Below are 19,081 nucleotides of genomic sequence, written 5' to 3'. Positions count from 1 at the left end.
CACTGAATTATTCCACAACTGGAAAATGCAGGGAGTAGCAAAATTATCTTTTTCCTCTCTCATCAAAAATCACCACCATTGGCCAAGCTTGGAGGCTCACACCTATAATCCTAGCACTTGGTGAGGCCAAGGAGAGAAAATTGCTTGAGGCCTGGCGTTCAAGACCAGACCGAGCAACACAGCAAGACCCCCTCTCTAGGGGGGAAAAATTCAGAATTAGCCAGGTGTGGTGGCACAAAACTATAGTCCCAACTAGTCAGGAGGCCAAGAGAGGAGGATAGCTTAAGCCCAGGAGTTGGAGGCTGCAGAGAGCTATGACAGCACCACGGCACTCCAGCCTGGGTGACAGAACAAGACCCTGTCTCTTAAAAAAAAAAAAAAAAAAATCCCACCTATGCCACCCAATGGATCAAAGAGAATTATGTCATATTATAGTGATACAAATTATTTTTTAAGTTTTGGGGTTTTATTTATTTATTTTTTTTGTAGAGACAGGGTCTCACTATGGTCCAGGCTGGTCTTGAACTCCTGGGCTCAAGTGATCCTCCTGCCTCTCGCCTCCCAAAGTGCTGGGATTACAGGCGTGAGCCACCACCACCACCACCACCACGCCCAGCCCAGCGACACAATTTAGTAAGACTAAAGTCACAACGATAAAGCTGACCTTGCTTCTTAAATCACTCGTTCATTAAATATGTTCTATCCTAATCTAACAAATCTTATATGTGGCTCATCAAAAATACAGACATGTTACAAATTATTTGGTTCTACATTGTTTATATGATTGTCCTCTGACATTTATGAGGAATAAGCCCCCAAGAACCTCAAAGGTCCCCAAATTCACTAACACTTCCATAAAATGCAGTTACACGACACCTGCAGGAGGAATCCTACACTTGAACACTGAGTGCCGAGGAGCACGCCTGCTGGGCAGCCCATCCACCGTGTTCTCTCACTGGCCAAGGGCACTGCCCGCCACACCTCACAAGTACTGTGATTCGTCACCCCCGAGAGCCACAAGACCCACCCTGAGTCACTCCCATGGTCAAAACTGCAAATAAGGGCCAGGCCCAGGGGCTCACGCCTGTAATCCCAGCACTCTGGGAGGCCAAGGTGGGAGGATGGCTTGAGGTCAGGAGTTCGAGACCAGTGTGAGCAAGAGCGAGACCCCGTCTCTACTAAAAACAGAAAAATTAGCTGGGCGTGGTGGCTCTTCCCTATAGTTCTAGCTACTCAGGAGGCTGAGGCAGGAGGAAGGCTTGAGCCCATGACTTTGACGTTCCAATGAGCTGATGATGCCACTGCACTCCAGCCTGGGTGACAGAGCAAGACTCTGTCTCAAAAAAAAAAAAAAAAAAATTTGTCAACAATAAGTCTGTGGGCCAGCACACAGACATCACCTGGACGCTTGTAAGAAAAACCCCACCCTAGAGTGACTTACCCAAAACCTATAGTATAACAAGATTCCCCAGGAAATTCATCTGCATATTAAAGCTTGAGAAGCATTTCCATTTCCACCAAGTGTTTTTGCTTTTTCCTTGTAACAAACCTTTCTGGTTTAGCCCTATCTCCCATCTCTCCCTACCCAGGTAGTGCTCTATCTATTCAGATGCAAGACGCTCAGTATCTTGGATACTGCGTCAGCCAAAGGACTCCCAGGGGTCACTAAGATCTGATTCTCAATCCTGTGTCTAAGAACCATCTTCCCTGAAAAATAACATTTGGAGGGTAGCTTATGGACCAACGATATCAAGAACATGTCTGTCAACTCTAAACTGCTACCGAATGTTACCTTGGTGATGATGTAAAGAAACTTAAAGGCCAGATGCACGAGGGCAGTTGGAGATGTCTTATCTTGCACCATGTCCAATAACAAATTCATCATCCATTCTAGGGAAAACACATATCATTTACTGTGATTAAGCATCAACATGATATTGACTCAAACTACCAAAATAATTTACTTAGTAATGTAAGAACGGTTCGATATTAGCAATGCTATTACTTAAAGAGATGAAAACACCACCTTCCACCTCTTGACCACGTCTGTTTCCAGGGGACCAGAACTCACACATGGGAACCACCATGAGCCCAGGCCCTACACGGAGACACAGCCTGGGGAGCCCACTGCCCAGGGCGTCTAGGGCCTGCCTGCCGTCCCCATGCCAGCCTTCTGCCAGACGTCAGAGTCCTTTTCCCGGCAGCTGGCTCTCTCCCAAGAACCTCCATCTTTAGTCCCCTCACACGGACTACGAGTTTTCCCAGGAAAAGGGAAGACAAAGTTGATCACAATGAATTCCAGAATCTAGACAATTTTTAAACCACTTTTTTTTTTTTTTTTTTTAAGACAGGGTCCCACTATTGCCCAGGCCGGAGTGCAGTGGCTCCATCATAGCTCACTACAGCTTCAAACTCCTAGGCTCAAGCCATCCTCCTGCCTCAGCCTTCTAAGTAGCTAGGACTACAGGCGTGTGCCACCACACCCGGTTGAAACTACTTGTTTAATCTGGCCCTTGAGAACTTGTAGATTTTCTCATCACCTTCAGGGTGACACACACATGAAGCCTGAGGGTCTGCAGTGGACTCCGGATTTAAATCTTGGCTGGAACACTTACTAGCTGTGTAACCTGGGGCAAGTTTGTAAGCTCTCAGAGCCATGCTTCAGTCTCCTGAGCTGTCAAATGTGCTAATAACCGACCTCCCATGAGCACTGTGAGGTTACTGTGATGATTAAGTTAGCTGAGTTTTTTTAAAAGAATCATTCAGAACAAAGCAAAAATAGTGAATATATATGAATGTATAATTCACAAAGGAAGAAACAATGTACGAATTTAACAATAAACGTAAACTATAGTTCACCCTCAGTAAGAAACATCAAAATGCAAAAAAAAAAAAAGTTATGCATTTTTTACTGTTTAATAGACAAATCCTGCCTTGGCAACCATACACAGAAAGAGGACGCTGGATGCAGTGGTTCAAGCCTTTAATCCCAGCACTTTGGGAGGATCATTTCAGGCCAGGAGTTTGAGACAAGCCTGGGCAACACAGCAAGACCCTGTCTCTACAAAAAAATTTTAAAAAAGAAAAAAGCAAGTTCACCTTCTACAAAAGCTATTACTTGAAGAAAAAAAACACAGCAGCATACTTGGCACCAGCCCACTTAAGGGACACATGTGTGCACAATAAAAGCTAACTCTTAGCTCCTCACACACAGGTTTCAACACCTGTGGGGCAGACAGTGCTGATCACTTAGTTTACAGGTGTGGAAACTCAGCACAGAGTAGCTCAACAACTGAGTGGTGGAGCTGGGATGTGAACCCAGGTGGTCCGGCCCCAGGGCTCATGCACCTCACCGCCACCCATGCCGCCTCTCAACTTAGGTAACATTGCTACCTTCCTCCTTCCCAAGTTCACTGCCAGGAGCATGTGTTATTTTTGCAGGTAGTATGAAATAAGTCAAAAATAAAGAAAACAATGAGAAACCAAAAACTCAATCCCTTTGCAGTTAAGTAAGAAAACCAAGCCTCAGCGCATCCATCGGTAAAAAGGAGACAACCTCAGACACACTCCTCAGCAGCCCCGAGGACTGGACGGCGACCCATGTAAAGCACTTGACCCTGTGTGGCTACTACCAGAAAGACACATGTGCCCAGGTGGAAACAGATTAAAACACACAAATGAGGAGCAAGTTTCGGCCTCTGAGTAACAGAGAGGAAGACAGTAGCTCAGACACAACTGCCCACAGCCTGGAGTGACCTCTGGAACTCAGGCTACCGTCACGGGCTTGACACCAACCGGCCAGGCCCTACAAGCAAGGAAGACTCGGGCACTTCTCGGCACCTTATCCTGACACCTTCTGCTAGCAACACACGCAGGTGGTGCGTGGAAACCAAGGCATTCGTGGTCATCTGTAATTGAACAATCACAATCATCAGCTTTTTTCTTACCAAGGTGTGGGTCCAACAAGTGTGGCTGCTCCTGGTACTTGTCCATTATTACTGAAAAGAAAAACAACATGAAAATTAGTTCTAAGCCAAACACGCACATGAGCCTCAGAAACCCTCCTGTTCACCCTTGCTAACTTCTACGGGCAGCTCCCAAGAGCACACCTCCCCTCTCGCTGACAGCCGAACACCCAGGGGGAGTGCACCCCGTCTCCCTCCAGCCTCCCGAGGCCCACTGTGGCCTGGCCATGTGCTCGCTGCTTTTGCTCAGCACACCTTCCTCTTGACCCTCTTCTCCCACTTCCTCTGCACCCTTCCTCCCTAGTGGGGTCCCTTCCTCACCTCTTTCTTCACTCCCTCTCCGTGCCTCCACCTCCTGTCAAGAGCCAGGCTCAGGGCTCCCTTGTTATACACACATCCCTTCCACTCCTCTCGTGCTCCCCGGCCAACTCTTTGAACCCATGACCCTATAACCTCCATGACCTCAGGGCAGCTGCTGTCTTCTCCTCCCAGCAGCTGAAACCACTTCTGTCCAATCCAACGACTCCGCCCATGTGGTTCGCACCTGCCACCCCTCCACATCTCACCACTTCCCAGGAATGGGAAAATGGGCTTTCACTGGCCCCTGGGTATGTAACTGGTTCCCTGAACAAAAATGCCTTTTTGCAATTCTCTTACATTTCAAGTTCCCAGGCCAGTGAGGCTTGCTGACCAGAACTTTGTAATTTTCTGTTTCACTGATCCCCTTCCTTTTGAGTTGGTTTTCAGAAATGGTGGACCCTCCTTGCAGTAAATGGATAATCAACAAGGCTTTATGCTACCAGATTGTTCAGAGAAGTCAAGACACGCCGCATTCCGCCACAAATCTTACCCAAGGACCCGCTGAGCAACCCACTCCCCACCACCGCAGGTGCACAAGACCTAAAGGATGACCAATATTAACCCCTAGCTCATCACCCTACAATCTCCACCCAGGGAGGGGATTATCCACCATTTTTTCACCATGCAACGTATGTGCCGGATTTCTCACTGCCTTGCGCTCCACCCCAAACGATGCTCACACGCTCCATGTTACTCATTTCACTTCTAGAAAAACCGTTGGTCCAGGAGGCAGATCTGAGGCAGTCCTCCCACCTCCGGATTGACGCCCTCCGCAATAAATCTTTCTTCCTTGACAATTCTGCTTGTCTCAGTAACTGGCTTCCTGTGCCTGCAGCAACACAGGGAACCCGCTTGCGGTCCCCTGGGGACATTCACCTCGCCCTGCGAACGGCGCTGCAGGAGGCATCGTCACCATTGTCCCCAGCTCCCGGCTGAAGCAGCTGAACTCAGGGCGAGCAATAACGAGGCCAAGCGACAGGGCCAGGATTCGAACCCAAGGCACCTCACGCCAGAGCCCGCCTCTCTCCTGAAATCAGAATGCTGTCACTTCAAACTGAGGAAGACAAAACTGCGGAGATGTCTTTAAAGGGTCCACAGAGACGGCTTCACCGAATTGCAAAACCCCACCTAACTACCTAACTGTGGGGTCCCACGGGCGCGTACGGGAATCGCCCACGACAGGCACGTGCACAGCTCCGCCTAAACTCGGAGAATTCAGGGCACCCAAGCGACCCACCCGGCGGCCTCCGCCCCACGCCGCCCGCAGAGGCACGGAGCTCCGGCGGCCCAGCAGGCCTGCTCCCCGCTCCTGCTCCGCCGGCCCGCACGGGCGGGGACACCGCGGCGCTAACGGGCCCGGCCCCCGCACGGACCTGCCCCCGGCGGGGCCTCACGCCCGCACGCGGCGTCGCTCCGGCCCGCGCCGGGCACCACACGCGCGCGGCCGTCCCGGCCGAGAGCCGCGCACGCACCGCGGAACCGCTCCTCCGCCCGCTCCCGGGCCGCGCGGCCGCCGTGCACCTCCCGCAGGCGGGCGAGCAGCGCGCGGGTCTCCGCGCTCTCGCCGAAGGCCTCCAGGGCGGCGCCGCGGGCCAGCGCGTCGTCCTCCGCCTCCTCGTCCGGGCCGCCCGCGGCCGGCGCGTCGCCCAGGGCCATCTCTGCAGCCCCCGCCTCACGGACTCGCTGCTCCGGCTCCGCTCGGCCGCCGGGACCAGGCGTGAGCGCTGAGGAAAGGGAGGCGCCCGCCCTGGCGGCAACCGACTCTGGCCACGCCCCACGACCTCCGACCGTGCTCGCCGGCCCGCTACGGAGCGCGCCAGCCGCCAAAACAGTGTGCGCGGAGACGACGCCGTACCGTGAGGGGCGCAGGCGCAAGTGCAGCCGGAGGACCTGGGAGGGCGTGCAGGGAGCACGTGCCGAACGAGCAGCGGTGGAGCCCGGGCTGCGGAGCCCGGAGCGGGGAAAGGGGAGGGGTCCCAGCACGTGGGCGGGGCCCTGACGGGGCGGGTCCCAGAACGTGGGCGGGGGTCCGGGAGGGGCGAGGCGAGCACTACACGGGGGCGGGGCCTGGTGGAGCGGCGCTTGGAGGGCGGGGCGAGCACTGCACGTGGGCGGGGCCTAGCAGGGGCGAGGCGGGTGAGCCCGAGGGCGGGGTCCGGACGGGGCGGGGCTGAGACGGGGTGGGGGTGGCCAGGCGGGGCGGGGCCGAGCCCCCAGACAGACCCTTAAACGACGACAGCCCCGACGAGGCAGCCGCGCGGGCCACCCCGATAGCCTCACCACACGGACCCCCAGACACCCGGCCGGGGGGACGCCCCGCTGCCCACCGGCCTCGCCCGGGCTGCCCGAGAAGCGGAGTGCGGCCGAGGGGCGCGGCGCCGACCTCGGCCTGGGCACCCGGACCTGCGAGAACTTCCACGCCGGGGTCGCGGAAGTACCCAACCTCCACCCCGCGGCCCGTGACGCGCAGCGACCCTGCTGGATGCCTTGCAGGAGGCCTGGGCCGTGAATTAGCCACCTGCGTGGCGGGCGACGCGTTGGGACACACAGGGACGCGGGCCCAGACCGTCTGCCGGCTTTATTAGTCCGGGAGCCCGCGGGGCGGCGGCGGGGCGGGGGGCGGGGGCCGGCAGGGGGTGGACAGGGGCGGGGTCAGGGCGTAGGCGGCGGGGGAGGCGGGGCGGGGCCAGGGCCGGCGGGGGGCGGGGCGCAGAGGGGCTGGGGGCGGGGCGTAGCGGGGGCGGGGCGTCGGCCGCTACTTGAGAAGCCGCCTCATGGTGCCCAGGGCCGGGCTGCGGTACTCCCGGCCGAAGTGGTTCCAGTGGTTCAGGTAGTTGAACAGGTGGTAGAGCAGCATCCGCCTGTCGAAGCCCGGGGCCTTGGGGATCTTCTGGTGGTAGGCATCGAAGAAGGATCTGGGGAAGCCCCCGAACATCAAGGCGATCGCCAGTTCGAACTCGGAGTGGCCGTAGAAGGAAGCCGGGTCGTACACGATGGGCCCCGCGTCATCCTCGGCCACGTTTCCCGACCACAGGTCCCCGTGCAGCAGCGCAGGCACGATCTCCAGGCCAGAGAACAGGTCCGGGATCTTCCCCTGGGAAAGCAGTGGCGGCGCTCAGGTGCCGTCGCTCTAGGAGCTGCAGCCCGCGACCCCGCGACCCGGCGACCCCGCGACCCCACACTTGGAAACAGGCAGGGGCCACTTTCGGCCCGGCCCGCGATGAGGGCCACCCTGTGCCTAACTCACTACTAACTGCTGATTTAGGTCCAGAGCTTTACGATACTAATGATTTCCATGCAGAAGACACCCTTGGAGGTTACCGGGTTGGCGTTCTGTGCAATATGAAGTCTTACGCCTATTAGGAAACTCGCCACCCGTCTATCTCACTGCAAGTATATATCACCACCCGTCTCGTATCCTGCTGGGTACTTCATTAGTTAAATAAAAAATTTTTGATGCATGCTCACTCTGGATTAACACGTGAATTCTGTTTCTAACATTTTGAAAGTTATGTTTTGAAACCAGTCACTCTGGGGCATCTGGTACCCACATCTTCACTAAGGGGTGAGACGTTTGTGCTTTGGCAGAAGAGGAGGAGCAGCGTAAGAGTGGACAGTATTACCAATGATGAGAAGAGTAACAGTAAATGCCACCATTGACAAGCCAGGCACCCTGGTCTCCCATGAGGAAAGTTTGAGGTTAAACACCTGGCGACCCAGCGGGCAAGGGCCACGCTCAGGAGCCAGTATGTCTTCAGCTTCCCTGTCAGGCCAGTCTCGGGCACTACCGTGTCCACCACCTGCCCAGCTCTGCTCCAGGGCCCATTCTACCAGAGGACCCCACGCGAATGCTGTGGGGTCCTGAGATGACAGCCTCTTTCCCAGAGAAGGTGCTGCTGTGCCCACCTGCAGCCTGGACCACAGCTCTCGGGCCTCCCGGTCAGCATAGTCCTTCTCAATGAGGTCCAGCTGTGCTTGGAGCCGGTGCCGGGTGAAAAAGGTCGGCCAGTCTTCCTGCCACTCATTCACCTGGGCAACAAGGAGCCAAGGATGGTTATACACAGAATCTGCCTAAGCCCTGCAGGGGTGGGGAACCTGCGGCCTCGGGGCCACATGTGGCCTTCTGGATCCTTGAGTGCAGCCTCTTGACCAAATCCAAATTTTCCAGAACAAATCCTGTGATGCTTGGATTCGGTCGAGGGGCCACACGGGGGGATCTGGAGGGCCACACGTGGCCTCGAGGCCGCAGGTTCCCCACCCTTGCTAGAGCAACCCCTGAAAGAACATAGCAAACATTATAGCTAGTGAGCCAACAAAGGAGATAAGACAGAATCACAAATACTCAGTAAACCCAAAAGAAGGCAGGTAAAGAGGAAAAAGAGAACAAAGAGCAGATGGAACAAACAGAAAACAAATCATAGATGACAGACTCAAACCTAACAATATCAATAAGCACACTAAAGGCAAATGGTCAAAAATAAATAGTCTAGTTAAAGGACAGAGATTGACAGGCTGGAAAAACAAAGCAAGACCAGCTATAAGTCACGTGCAAAAAGGCACTTCAAATATAAGAACAGAATTAGTCTGAAAAGATAGAAAAGATACACCACGTTAATACTAGTAAACGGACAGCTAGACTGGCTACATTAATATCAGACAAAGCAGATTTCAGAGCAAATATCACCAAGTATAAAGTAAGGCATTTCACAACAAAAAAGGGTCACTTGATGAAGAGAACATAATAATCCTAAATATTTACACCTCTGATAACAGACCATCAAAATACTTGAAAACAAACTAATTGAACTGCAGGAGAAATGGGTACTTCCAAAGCCTGCTATGGACTAAAATGTGCCACCTCCTGGCTCCCCACAAGTCATATGTTGAAGCCCTAACCCCCAACGTGACTGCATTTGCAGAGAGGGCTTTTAGAGGGTAATTAGAGTTAAATAAAGTCATAAGGGTGAATTCTTAATCTGATAGGATTAGTGACCATACAAGAAGAATAGAGAAGGATTTATTTCTCTCTCCGCGCACACACAAAGACCGACCAGTCAAGCACACAGCAACAAGGTGGCAGACCACCTTGCAGGACAGGAAGTGCCCCCACCAGAAACCAAATGGGCCAGCACCTTGGTCTAGGACTTACAGCCTCCAGAACTGTGAGAAATAAATCTCTCTTGTTTAAGCCACCCAGTTTATGGTATTTTGTATGGTAGCCCTAGCAAACTAAGATGTAGCCCAAGATTTCTGCCCCTCTCTCAATAGTTGATAGAGCAAGTAGGCAGAAAGCAGTAAGTTTACAGACAATTCCAACAACACTATCATCTAACTAGAACAGATGGACATTTATAGAACATAGAACACTCCACCCAACAACAGCCTTATATATATTCTTTCCAAGTGCACCCGGAGCATCTACCAAGATAGAGCACAGCCCGCACCATAAAACAAATCTCAATAAATTGAAATGGATTTAAGTCACACAAAGTATTATATATTCTCTGACCACAATGGAATTCAAGTATAAACCAACAGAAAGATCTCCAGGAAATCCCCCAATATTTGAAAACTAAATACCACTTCTAAAATTTACATAAGGAAGACATCTAAAGGGAAATTAGAAAGTATTTTGAATTAAATGAAAATAAAAGCACAACTTATAATTTTGGGGATCTGGTCAGGCATGGTGGCTCACACCTGTAATCCCAGCACTCAGGGAGGCTGAGGCAGGAGGATCACTTAAGGCCAGGAGTTTGAGACCAGCCTGAGCATGAGTGAGACCCAGTCTCTACAAAAAATAAAAAAAGGCTAGGCTGCAGGTTACAAGATCAGCATACAAAAGTCAATTTGTAAAAACTGTATGTCTATGTACTTGCCACAAAAAAACTTGAAATTTTAAATTTTGTTTAAAAATCACTTCAATAGCATAAAAACATATAAAATAGTTAGGAATAAATCTGACAAAAGACAAGAAAAGACCTGTCCACAGAAAACTTCAAAACATTGCTGAAAGACATTAAAGTAGACCTAAGTAAATGGAGATCAAGTCTGAATATTAGTAATTCTCCCCAAATTGATGTATAAATTCAGTGCAATCCCAATAAAATCCCAGCATGCGGGTTTTTTTTGGTGGAAATTAACATGCTGATTCTAAAATTCATGCAAAAATGGAAAGGCCCTAGAATAGCTGAAAGAACTTTGAAAAAAAAACAAATTTTGAGGACTCACCTATCCCCATTTCAAGACAGTGTGATATTGGCATCAAGATAGACAAATGAATCAATGGGACGGAACCCAGGCTCAGGAGCAGACCTGTATGTTAACAGAGCATCGCTTTTTGCCAAAGGCACAAACGCAGCCCAGTGAGAAGAGCACAGTCTGTTCAACAAAGACTGCTGAAGAAATTAGCTGTCCACACGTAAAAGCTAAACTTCAATCTATACCTTGTAACACATATAAAAATTAACTTAAAATGGATCATAGACAAAAATGTAAAACCCCAAACCCTAACACTTCTAGAAGTAAACATAGGAGAAAATCTGTATGACCTTAGCTTTTGGAAAGATTTCTTAGATGTAATACCAAAACACAAGTCATAAAAGAAAAATTGGTAAATTGGACTTCAGAAAAATTTAAAACTTCTGCTCTTTGAAAGACACTTTTAAGAGAAGAATAAAATAACAAACTAGGAGAAATTATTTGCAAATCACGTCTCTGATAAAGGATTTATATCCAAAGTATATAAAGAACTCACAAAACTCAATAATAAGAAAAAAACCGAGTCACAAACTGGACAAAACATTTGAACTGATGATTCACCAAAGAAGATACACAGTTGGGAAATATGCACGACTAGATGCTCCACGTCGGCAGTCACCACGGAAACACAAACCAGAACCTCAGTGAGATGCCACTTCATACACACTAGGATGGCTGTAATTTCGAAAAACAGAAAGTATCAAGCGTTGCCATGGATGTGGAGGAACTGGAACTCTCATGCATTGTTGGCAGGAATGTAAAATGGTGCAACCACTTTCGAAAACAGTTTGGCAGTTCCCTAAAAAGTTAAATATGGGGCCGGATACAGTGGCTCACACCTGTAATCCTAGCACTCTGAGAGGCCAAGGAGGGAGGATTGCTTGAGGCCAGGAGTTCAAGACCAGCCTGAGCAACACAGCAAGACCCCCATCTCCACAAAAAATAAATAGAAAAATTAGCCAGGCATGGTGGCACACGCCTGTAGTCCCAGCTACTCGGGAGGCTGAGGCAGGAGGATCACTTGAGCCCAGGAGTTTGAGGCTGCAGTGAGCTGTGATGACACCACTGCACTCCAGCCCGGGTGACGGAGGGAGACCTTGTCTCTAAAAACAAACAAACAAGAAGTTAAATATGAACCTACCACATGACACAGTCATTCCCCTCCGAGGTGTCATCCAAGATAAACGGAAACATTTGTCCACACAAAGGCTTGTACACAAAGGTCACAGCAGCTTTCTTTGCAAAAGTGAAAACTGAAACAACCCAGACGTCCATCAAGAGGCGAACAGATGAACAGACTGCGGTTTATCCACACGATCGAATGAACTTTCGACACACGCAACATGGAGGAGTATATGGGCAAATAGCAAAGGATTTGGGGCGAGGACGAATCTCAGAATGACTATGCTGAGTGAAAGAAGCCAGACAGAAGAGTACGTACTGTGTGATTCATTTGTATTAAATTCCACAAAACGCAAACTAATCCACACAACAGAAAGCAAATCAGTGGTTGCCCAGAGCAGGGAAGGGCAGGAGGAAGAGGTTACCACGGGGCACGAGGGACCCTCGGGGTTGACCGACATACTCATTATCTTGCTTGTGGTAAGTGGTTCGTGGGTGTAACACATGTCAAAACTTAGCACACTGGACGCTTTACGTGGGTGCAGTTTATGTCAACTGTATCTCAATAGAGAAAAACACGAAGCTTATTTTGTGAGACTCCTTTAGGAGGGATGTTCTGAAGCGCATGCACCCCCACAACGAGCAGGGTGACTTCCTTGATGGTCCTCACCACCCTCGAGACTCTCCCTGTGCTGGGCCTTGGGCGCTTGGCCCCCGGGGGTACCCCCTGGTGCTGGGTGCGCCTCAGGAGCTGGCCGGAAAGGCCCCTCCCATGGCGACTGCCAGGCCCCAGCACTGAGGTGCACGTGCCACAGCCCGGCGCTTCCACTGCCCGGGTTCCCGGTGTCGGAGCTCCGCCCTCCTTCTAGAGGACGAGTGGGTCATACACGATGCAGACCGAGCGTTGGGAACAGGGACCAGCATTGGCATGCCTAGTCCCAGCGCCCGGACAGAGGGGCTGTGGTCCCCAAACCTTCCCCTGAGCTACCAAGGGTGGTCCCAGCTGGGGGTACAGCTGGTTCCAATGGCTGGGCCTCACGTGACAGAGGGCAGGGTGGGGCAATGGTCAGGGACCACGCTCTGGAGCCAGACTTAGGGTCCAGTCCTGGCCCTTCACCTCCCAGACGCATGGTCTCCGGTATTACTCGGCGTCTCTGAGCAGCAGTGTCCCCATCCGTGAAATAGATGGATGACGTCACAGCCTCATTACCCACATGGCAACTGGGGGAGTCGGGTCGAATCAAGCACTGAGAGCAGTGCCCGGTTCTCAGCAGTGCAGAAAACACGCCAGTTGCCAGGGCCAGCCGGGCTGGCAGTCCTGACGGCGCTCAGCACACCACGTGTCTGAGAAGCCCACCGTTCGGCACTGTCCACCACTGGCCACAGCACCCGCCCCCTGAGGACCCACTCAACCCTCCCAAGGAGTAGGAAGCCTCTGGAATTCGGGGCTGGTCCAAGGCGCTACACACAGGACAATCTTGTCATAGCTCAAACGAGGTGGCCCAAGTGTCCTCCCAGGTCCTCCTCCACTTCCTGGCCGGGCTGCAGTCAGTCTAAGTTGGTTCCTCGATCCTGGGGTCCGAAGGGGCACTCGGGGGCCATCTGCATCCCTAAGGGACAGCCCCCTCCCATCCACGCCACACAGTGGGGTTCTGCATGAGATGTTGTGTCAGTTCTTGAATATTTGAAAAACACTCTGCTGGGTCAACCAAGCCTTTGTAGACCCCAGCACCACCTGCAGCCCCGAACTCGGCATCCAAAGCAGGACCACAAGCCACACCCAGCCGCGCTCACCTGGGAGGAAGACTGCGCTGGTCACTAGCTCTAGACAGGTGTGTAACCCCAGGGGAGCTGGCTTTGGCTGAGATCTGGGGGGTCTTGACAACTCCGACAAACACCACAGGCAGTTCCAGGGACCCCAAACATGAGCCCCAAATCTGCCTTGGGCTTCACAAGGATCTCGCCCCAAGTGACCTCCAACTGGGAGAATCACTCTTCATCACACCAGCGAGAGCCTGGTCATTGTTGTAAACTAAAAATAAAATCCTAAGTCCCTACCAACTGACCTGACCTCCTCTTGGCCAGGGACCCCAGAACAACCTTAAAACTGAGTTTCCACCCATGAAGGAAGGGAGGTCAGACATACCTCCTTACACCCCTCCATTTTGGAGTTGAGATACAACTGACCGGGACTGACGTTAAAACAGAGATCACAAGACCGACAGAACAGACTCTATGGTGTAAGATGCTAAATTACAAACAGGACCTAAGGCCATGCAAGGCAAAAGTGAGGTCAGGTCTTATAAACTATAAAATCTCGTTAAGCAGGGCATTTTTAAATTAACCCAGTATAAGTGGCTTACTTTTCCCACCTGCTCTGGTCTAGCATCACGTGACGGCAGACCCCCTATTTTAACTCGAGCGTTCCTTTCTACTGACTCCAAGTCTTTACACAAAGCTGTATTTCTTCAACCAATTACAAATCAAAGAAGCTCTGAACCCACCTATAACCTATGACCCCCTGCGAAATGCCCCGCCTTTTGGGGCCAAACCAGTGCCCACCTTCCACGTATTGATGTGTGATTTTACCTGCAATTCCTGTCTCCATCAACATATAAAACCAAACTGTAACCCGACCACCTCAGGGGCACGTTCTCAGGAACTCCTGAGATTGTGCAGCTCCAGGCTGTGGTCACTCATATTTGGCACAGAATAAACCCCTTTATGTTACAGAGTTTGGTTTTTTCTGTCAACATTGTCCAACTAGTGACCCAACCAGTCAGGGCAAGCTTCAAGGAGGACACAGATTTGACAGTATTTCCCCTGCAGGAGCAATGACTTTAAACTGGACTGACTCTTATGTAACAAGTCTGTGTCCCCAACAAGGCCAGAACGTGGTCCAATAATGGCTTCTTCCAGGTAGACATAGGGGGGTGGGGCCATCCCGGGAGACAGGCTTTCTCTGGAACTTCCCATGTTTCAAAGATGAGGATTCAAGAGGCACCGGTATGGTTCATCCATAAAAAGGAATATCACATTTTAAAAGTAGATACAATTGAATATTACTCGATCACAAGGAATGAAGTACGACACGTGCTACAACATGGATGAACCTTGGAAGTATTACACTAAGCAAAAGGAGCGGACACAAAAGGCCACATAGTGTACGACTCCATGTACGTGAAACATCCAGAGTAGACCTGTCCGTAAGAGACGGACGCAACCTGGTGCTTGCCAGGGGCTGGGGGCAGGGAGAATGGGAAGTGACTGCTAACAAGTGCTGCTCTGGGGTGATGAGAATGTTCTGGAACTACTGGTGACTGATGGATGCACAACACTGTGAATACACTAAAACCACTGAATTATATACTTTAAAATGGTGCGGCTTAGGGTATGTGAATTGTATCTCATCGGTATCTCAATAGCAATAATGATTTTTTTAAGGCCCAGGAGAGGAGCTGAGTGACTAGGCCCTAATCCCTGTCCTTGCCCACTCTGTTGCCCCACCCCCACTCTCTTTGGTCCCTCACCATCCCCAGGCACACAGCCTCCCAACATGTGACCTTTGCACCCCTATTTGGAACACTGTTCTGCCTGCCCCACCCCTTCCTACTCCCTCCGAGCTCAGCTCAGTGACCCCTACATCTGCTCTCCCCAGCCCAGGTTGGACTCTTCCTTCAGAAATCAGGTGGTCAATCCTGCTGGTGCCTGGGGGACTGGCACTCTGTCACATACAAGGGGTTGGTGACCAGCAATGGGGCACTGGGGAATGGCCATCAGCTAAGCAGGGACATCCTCACCCAGGCACTCACCTGTGGAATGAAGCCGCAGCACGTCACCGTGTGGAAGCCGAACTTGGACACATACTGGGGCTCAGCGCCCTCAGCCCTCCAGCCTGTCAACAGAGATCCTTGGCCTGAAAGAGCTGCTTGTCTTCCTCTCAAATGTCAGACCTCAGCATGGCACCAGTACAGGCCCGGGCTGCACATGCTAGAATATGGTGGTCTGAGGGTATACTGCATACAGCAGCGATTAGTCAGCATGTGGATCTTCAAGGACTCTCCTACCCCAAACACGCTGGACAGCAGGGCTGGGTATAAAAGGGGTCGTGAGCCAATTCTACTAGCTTATCAGCTCCACCAAAATCCTTATTTATTAATAATTTCATTTTCATAATTCAGTGTAAAAGGAGATGGTTTACGATTCAACCTATTATTGAAATGCCACCAAGAAGGCCGGGCGCGGTGGCTCACGCCTGTAATCCTAGCACTCTGGGAGGCCGAGGCGGGTGGATTGCTTGAGCTCAGGAGTTCGAGACCAGCCTGAGCAAGAGCGAGACCCCGTCTCCACTGAAAATAGAAAGAAATTATCTGGCCAACTAAAATATATATATAGAAAAAATTAGCCGGGCATGGTGGCGCATGCCTGTAGTCCCAGCTACTCAGGAGGCTGAGGCAGGAGGATCGCTTAAGCCCAGGAGTTTGAGGTTGCTGTGAGCTACGCTGATGCCACGGCACTCACTCTAGCCCAGGCAACAAAGGGAGACTCTGTCTCAAAAAAAAAAAAAAAAAAGAAATGCCACCAAGAAGCACCGTAAGCACTAATCTAGGGTAGACGATCCAGGTGGGTCAAGGATACACAAAAGCAATCTCAACATACCCACTGTGTTCTCCTTCTCCTTCAACTTCTCCCTGAGCTTCTGGTTATAAAGGTGCAAATCTGCCATCTGGTCTCCAAGTTTGGATGCCTGACTGAGGAAAGAAGAAATGCAGCCAATTAAAATAACAAATAAGAAATAATAACATCACCCAGTATGTTCCATTTTGAAAAATGTTTTAAATACCTTAAAAACTATTCTCCACTCTTTGAAAAGTAAAAAGTAAATACCAGGCAATGACTCTTTCCGAGAAACAAAATTGTGTAAAATCACCAAGAGGGATTAGGCAGGTGAGCTTCAGCAGAAGTCTTACGTACTGGGAATTAAGACGCCAATGCTCAAAAAGTAATATTAGGTGAAAATTCAGCTCCCAGTTTTTATAAAAACTAATGTAAATCACATATACAAAAAAGAACAAGATGATAAATCATATCCCAAAATGTTAACAGTGGCCAATTTTGCTAGTGGGTGGCTTTACATCTTTACATGAATTTGTATTTTCCACATTTTATACAATGACTATGTAGGACAAATAATTAGAAAACATGTAAGGACTTCAGATAATTAATATATCAGCCTCTTTCTGCCCAAACAGAGCTGGCATCAATGCACTATGAAGCGCAATGGAAGTGATAAGTTCAAATACACTTATCTTATGCAGCCAAACTAACCTAGAAAACCAGTCCTATACCAGAAAGCAGTAATTTTTTGTCTCCATTAAAAAACGGCAGGGTGGGATTCTTGGCCCGCCTCTGGTAGCTGGGAAGAGTCACGTGGGCAGCTCAGCAAGAGTCTGCTCCCTTTCTGTCCCTATCCCTGTCTGTCTGTCTGTCTGTCCCTCTCTCTGTATGTGTGCATCTGTGTGTCCATGTGTATGTATATGTGTGTATGTGTATGTCCCTGTGTGTGTCCTTGTGTGTATGTGTATGTGTGTGTCCCTCTGTGTCCCTCTGTGTGTCCTTGTGTATGTGTATTTGTGTGTCCCTGTGTGTGTCCCTGTGTGTATCCCTCTGTGTGTGTCCCTATGTGTGTGTATGTGTGTATTCCTATGTGTGTGTCCCTGTGTGTCCCTGTGTGCATCCCTATATGTGCGTCCCTATGTGTGTGTGTCCCTGTGTATATGTGTGCATGTCCCTGTGTGTGTCCCTGTGTGTGTATGTGTGTGTACCTGTGTGCATGAATGCATGTCCCTGTGTATGCGTCCCAGTGTGTGTCCATGTGTGTGTCCTTGTGTATGTGCGTGTCCCCGTGTGTGCGTGTTGGTGTCTCCTAAGCACACACTCACCTGCTCAGGCTCCTCATCTTCAAATACTCCATCACGAAGGCGGCGCCGCCCCCGGGCAGGTCGATCACCTTCAGGGGCCGCGGCGCCCGCACCACGCCGGTGCTCCGGAGCGCCTCGAGGCTGGCCAGCTCCCCCTCGAACATCTGCCGGGCCTGCGGCGGGACGCGGCCGTGAGCTCGCGGGAGCTGGAGCCGCGGAACCCGGCTGGGGAGCAGCCGCGCGCCCAGGGTGGGTGCACAGGGCCTGGGACCGGAGCGGCCAGGATGAGGCGGAGCCCGGGGCCGCTGCGCCCCAGGGAGGCCCTGTGAGCCCCCGCAGGGCCCGCAGAGCTGGAAAGGGGCCCCGCCCCCCGTCTCCAACACATTCACGCGCACCCCAATTTTAAATCCTGCGAGCTCTCACCTGCACATGCGACACACTTGAATTAGAACATCGTTTATTAGAGAGGTCCCCAACGCCACCGAGCAGGAGCCGCTCCGCCCCCCGGGGAGTGCGGGGAACCCAGGCTGCGCCCCGCACCCCTCCCCAGCCCGCGCCGGGATCCAAGGGCCGGCGGGGGGTGGCAGCCTGGACCGGGCCAGGGACAGCGGGGCGGACACCTGGCTCCAGCGCGTGGCCCCAGGGCCCGGCTGCCGCGGGGGAGAGGCGGGCAGGTGCCGGGGCCGCGCGAAGCCCGAGCCAGAAACCGCTGCCCGGGTCCGGGTCTGCCTCGTCCCGCCCGCGAGGAGGACCCAGGGTCTCCGCCTCACCCGCCCCCCATGCTCGATGGGCAGGGAAATGAAAACAACCCACAGCCGTGCGCGAAGGCAGAAGGTAGGAAGCTAACGGTGCAGCGCAGACGAGGCGGCCCCCAGGAAAGCTCGAGCGCGGCCGACCCTGCAGGCGACACAGCCCCTCCCCGCCCGGCCCGGGGACCCAGCGGAGCCCCCGCCGCCCGGGTCCGCACCTGCGACCTGCGGTTGACCTTGACGAACACGGGGCCCGCGTCCGTGTCGTAGGCGCGGCCCTCGCTGATGCAGCCGCCGCCCGGGGTGGCGAAGGCCCGCAGGGTCGCGGTGCGCAGCTCTGTGCGCAGCAGCTGCTCCATGGGGACGCGGGGACGCGGCGGGGACGCGGGGACGCGCAGCGACTCGCCGCCGACAGTGGGGCCGCCCCGCGCTCCGCCCCTGCCGGGGCCTTTCGGCCCCGCGTCCTCATCCCCCTCCCCGCACCCCCACTCCGCACTCCCCGCCCGCGCTCCCCGCCCCGCGCACCTCCCCGCCCCGCGCTCCTCCCCCTACCCTGCCCCGCGCCTCCCCGCCCACCACGCTCCCCGCCCCGCGCCCCGCGCTCCTCCCCCTACCCCGCCCCGCGCTCCCCGCCCCGCGCTCCTCCCCCTACCCCGCCCCGCGCTCCCCGCCCCGCGCTCCTCCCCCTACCCCGCCCCGCGCC

At 52.6% G+C, this 19,081-nt stretch overlaps 2 protein-coding genes across 4 annotated transcripts in view; both read right to left on the bottom strand.

The window, feature by feature from the left end:
- Positions 1–6,070, bottom strand: part of TBCD (tubulin folding cofactor D) — a 119,968-nt gene extending 113,898 nt beyond the window's left edge. For all 3 annotated transcript variants that reach the window (XM_045525800.1, XM_045525798.1, XM_045525799.1), the window contains exons 1-3: positions 5,798–6,070; positions 3,948–3,998; positions 1,793–1,890 (exon numbers count right to left, since the gene is read on the bottom strand). In XM_045525800.1, the coding sequence (XP_045381756.1) occupies positions 1,793–1,890; positions 3,948–3,998; positions 5,798–5,981 (333 nt within the window). In that variant the 5' untranslated portion in view covers positions 5,982–6,070. The remainder of the gene's footprint in view (positions 1–1,792; positions 1,891–3,947; positions 3,999–5,797) is intronic.
- Positions 6,071–7,051: 981 nt separating this feature from the next.
- On the bottom strand, positions 7,052–18,817 carry FN3K (fructosamine 3 kinase). Its single transcript, XM_045525797.1, has 6 exons — positions 18,597–18,817; positions 17,651–17,802; positions 16,368–16,459; positions 15,521–15,603; positions 8,232–8,354; positions 7,052–7,419 (listed from the first exon to the last, which is right to left on the bottom strand). Exons 1-6 carry the CDS (start codon positions 18,735–18,737, stop codon positions 7,081–7,083), a joined length of 930 nt encoding a protein of 309 aa, XP_045381753.1. The 5' UTR covers positions 18,738–18,817; the 3' UTR covers positions 7,052–7,080.
- Positions 18,818–19,081: the final 264 nt, after the last annotated feature.

The sequence above is a fragment of the Lemur catta genome, chromosome 15, assembly GCF_020740605.2.
Source record: "Lemur catta isolate mLemCat1 chromosome 15, mLemCat1.pri, whole genome shotgun sequence".
NCBI lineage: Eukaryota > Metazoa > Chordata > Mammalia > Primates > Lemuridae > Lemur > Lemur catta.
This window is presented reverse-complemented; position numbering and strand designations above follow the sequence as displayed.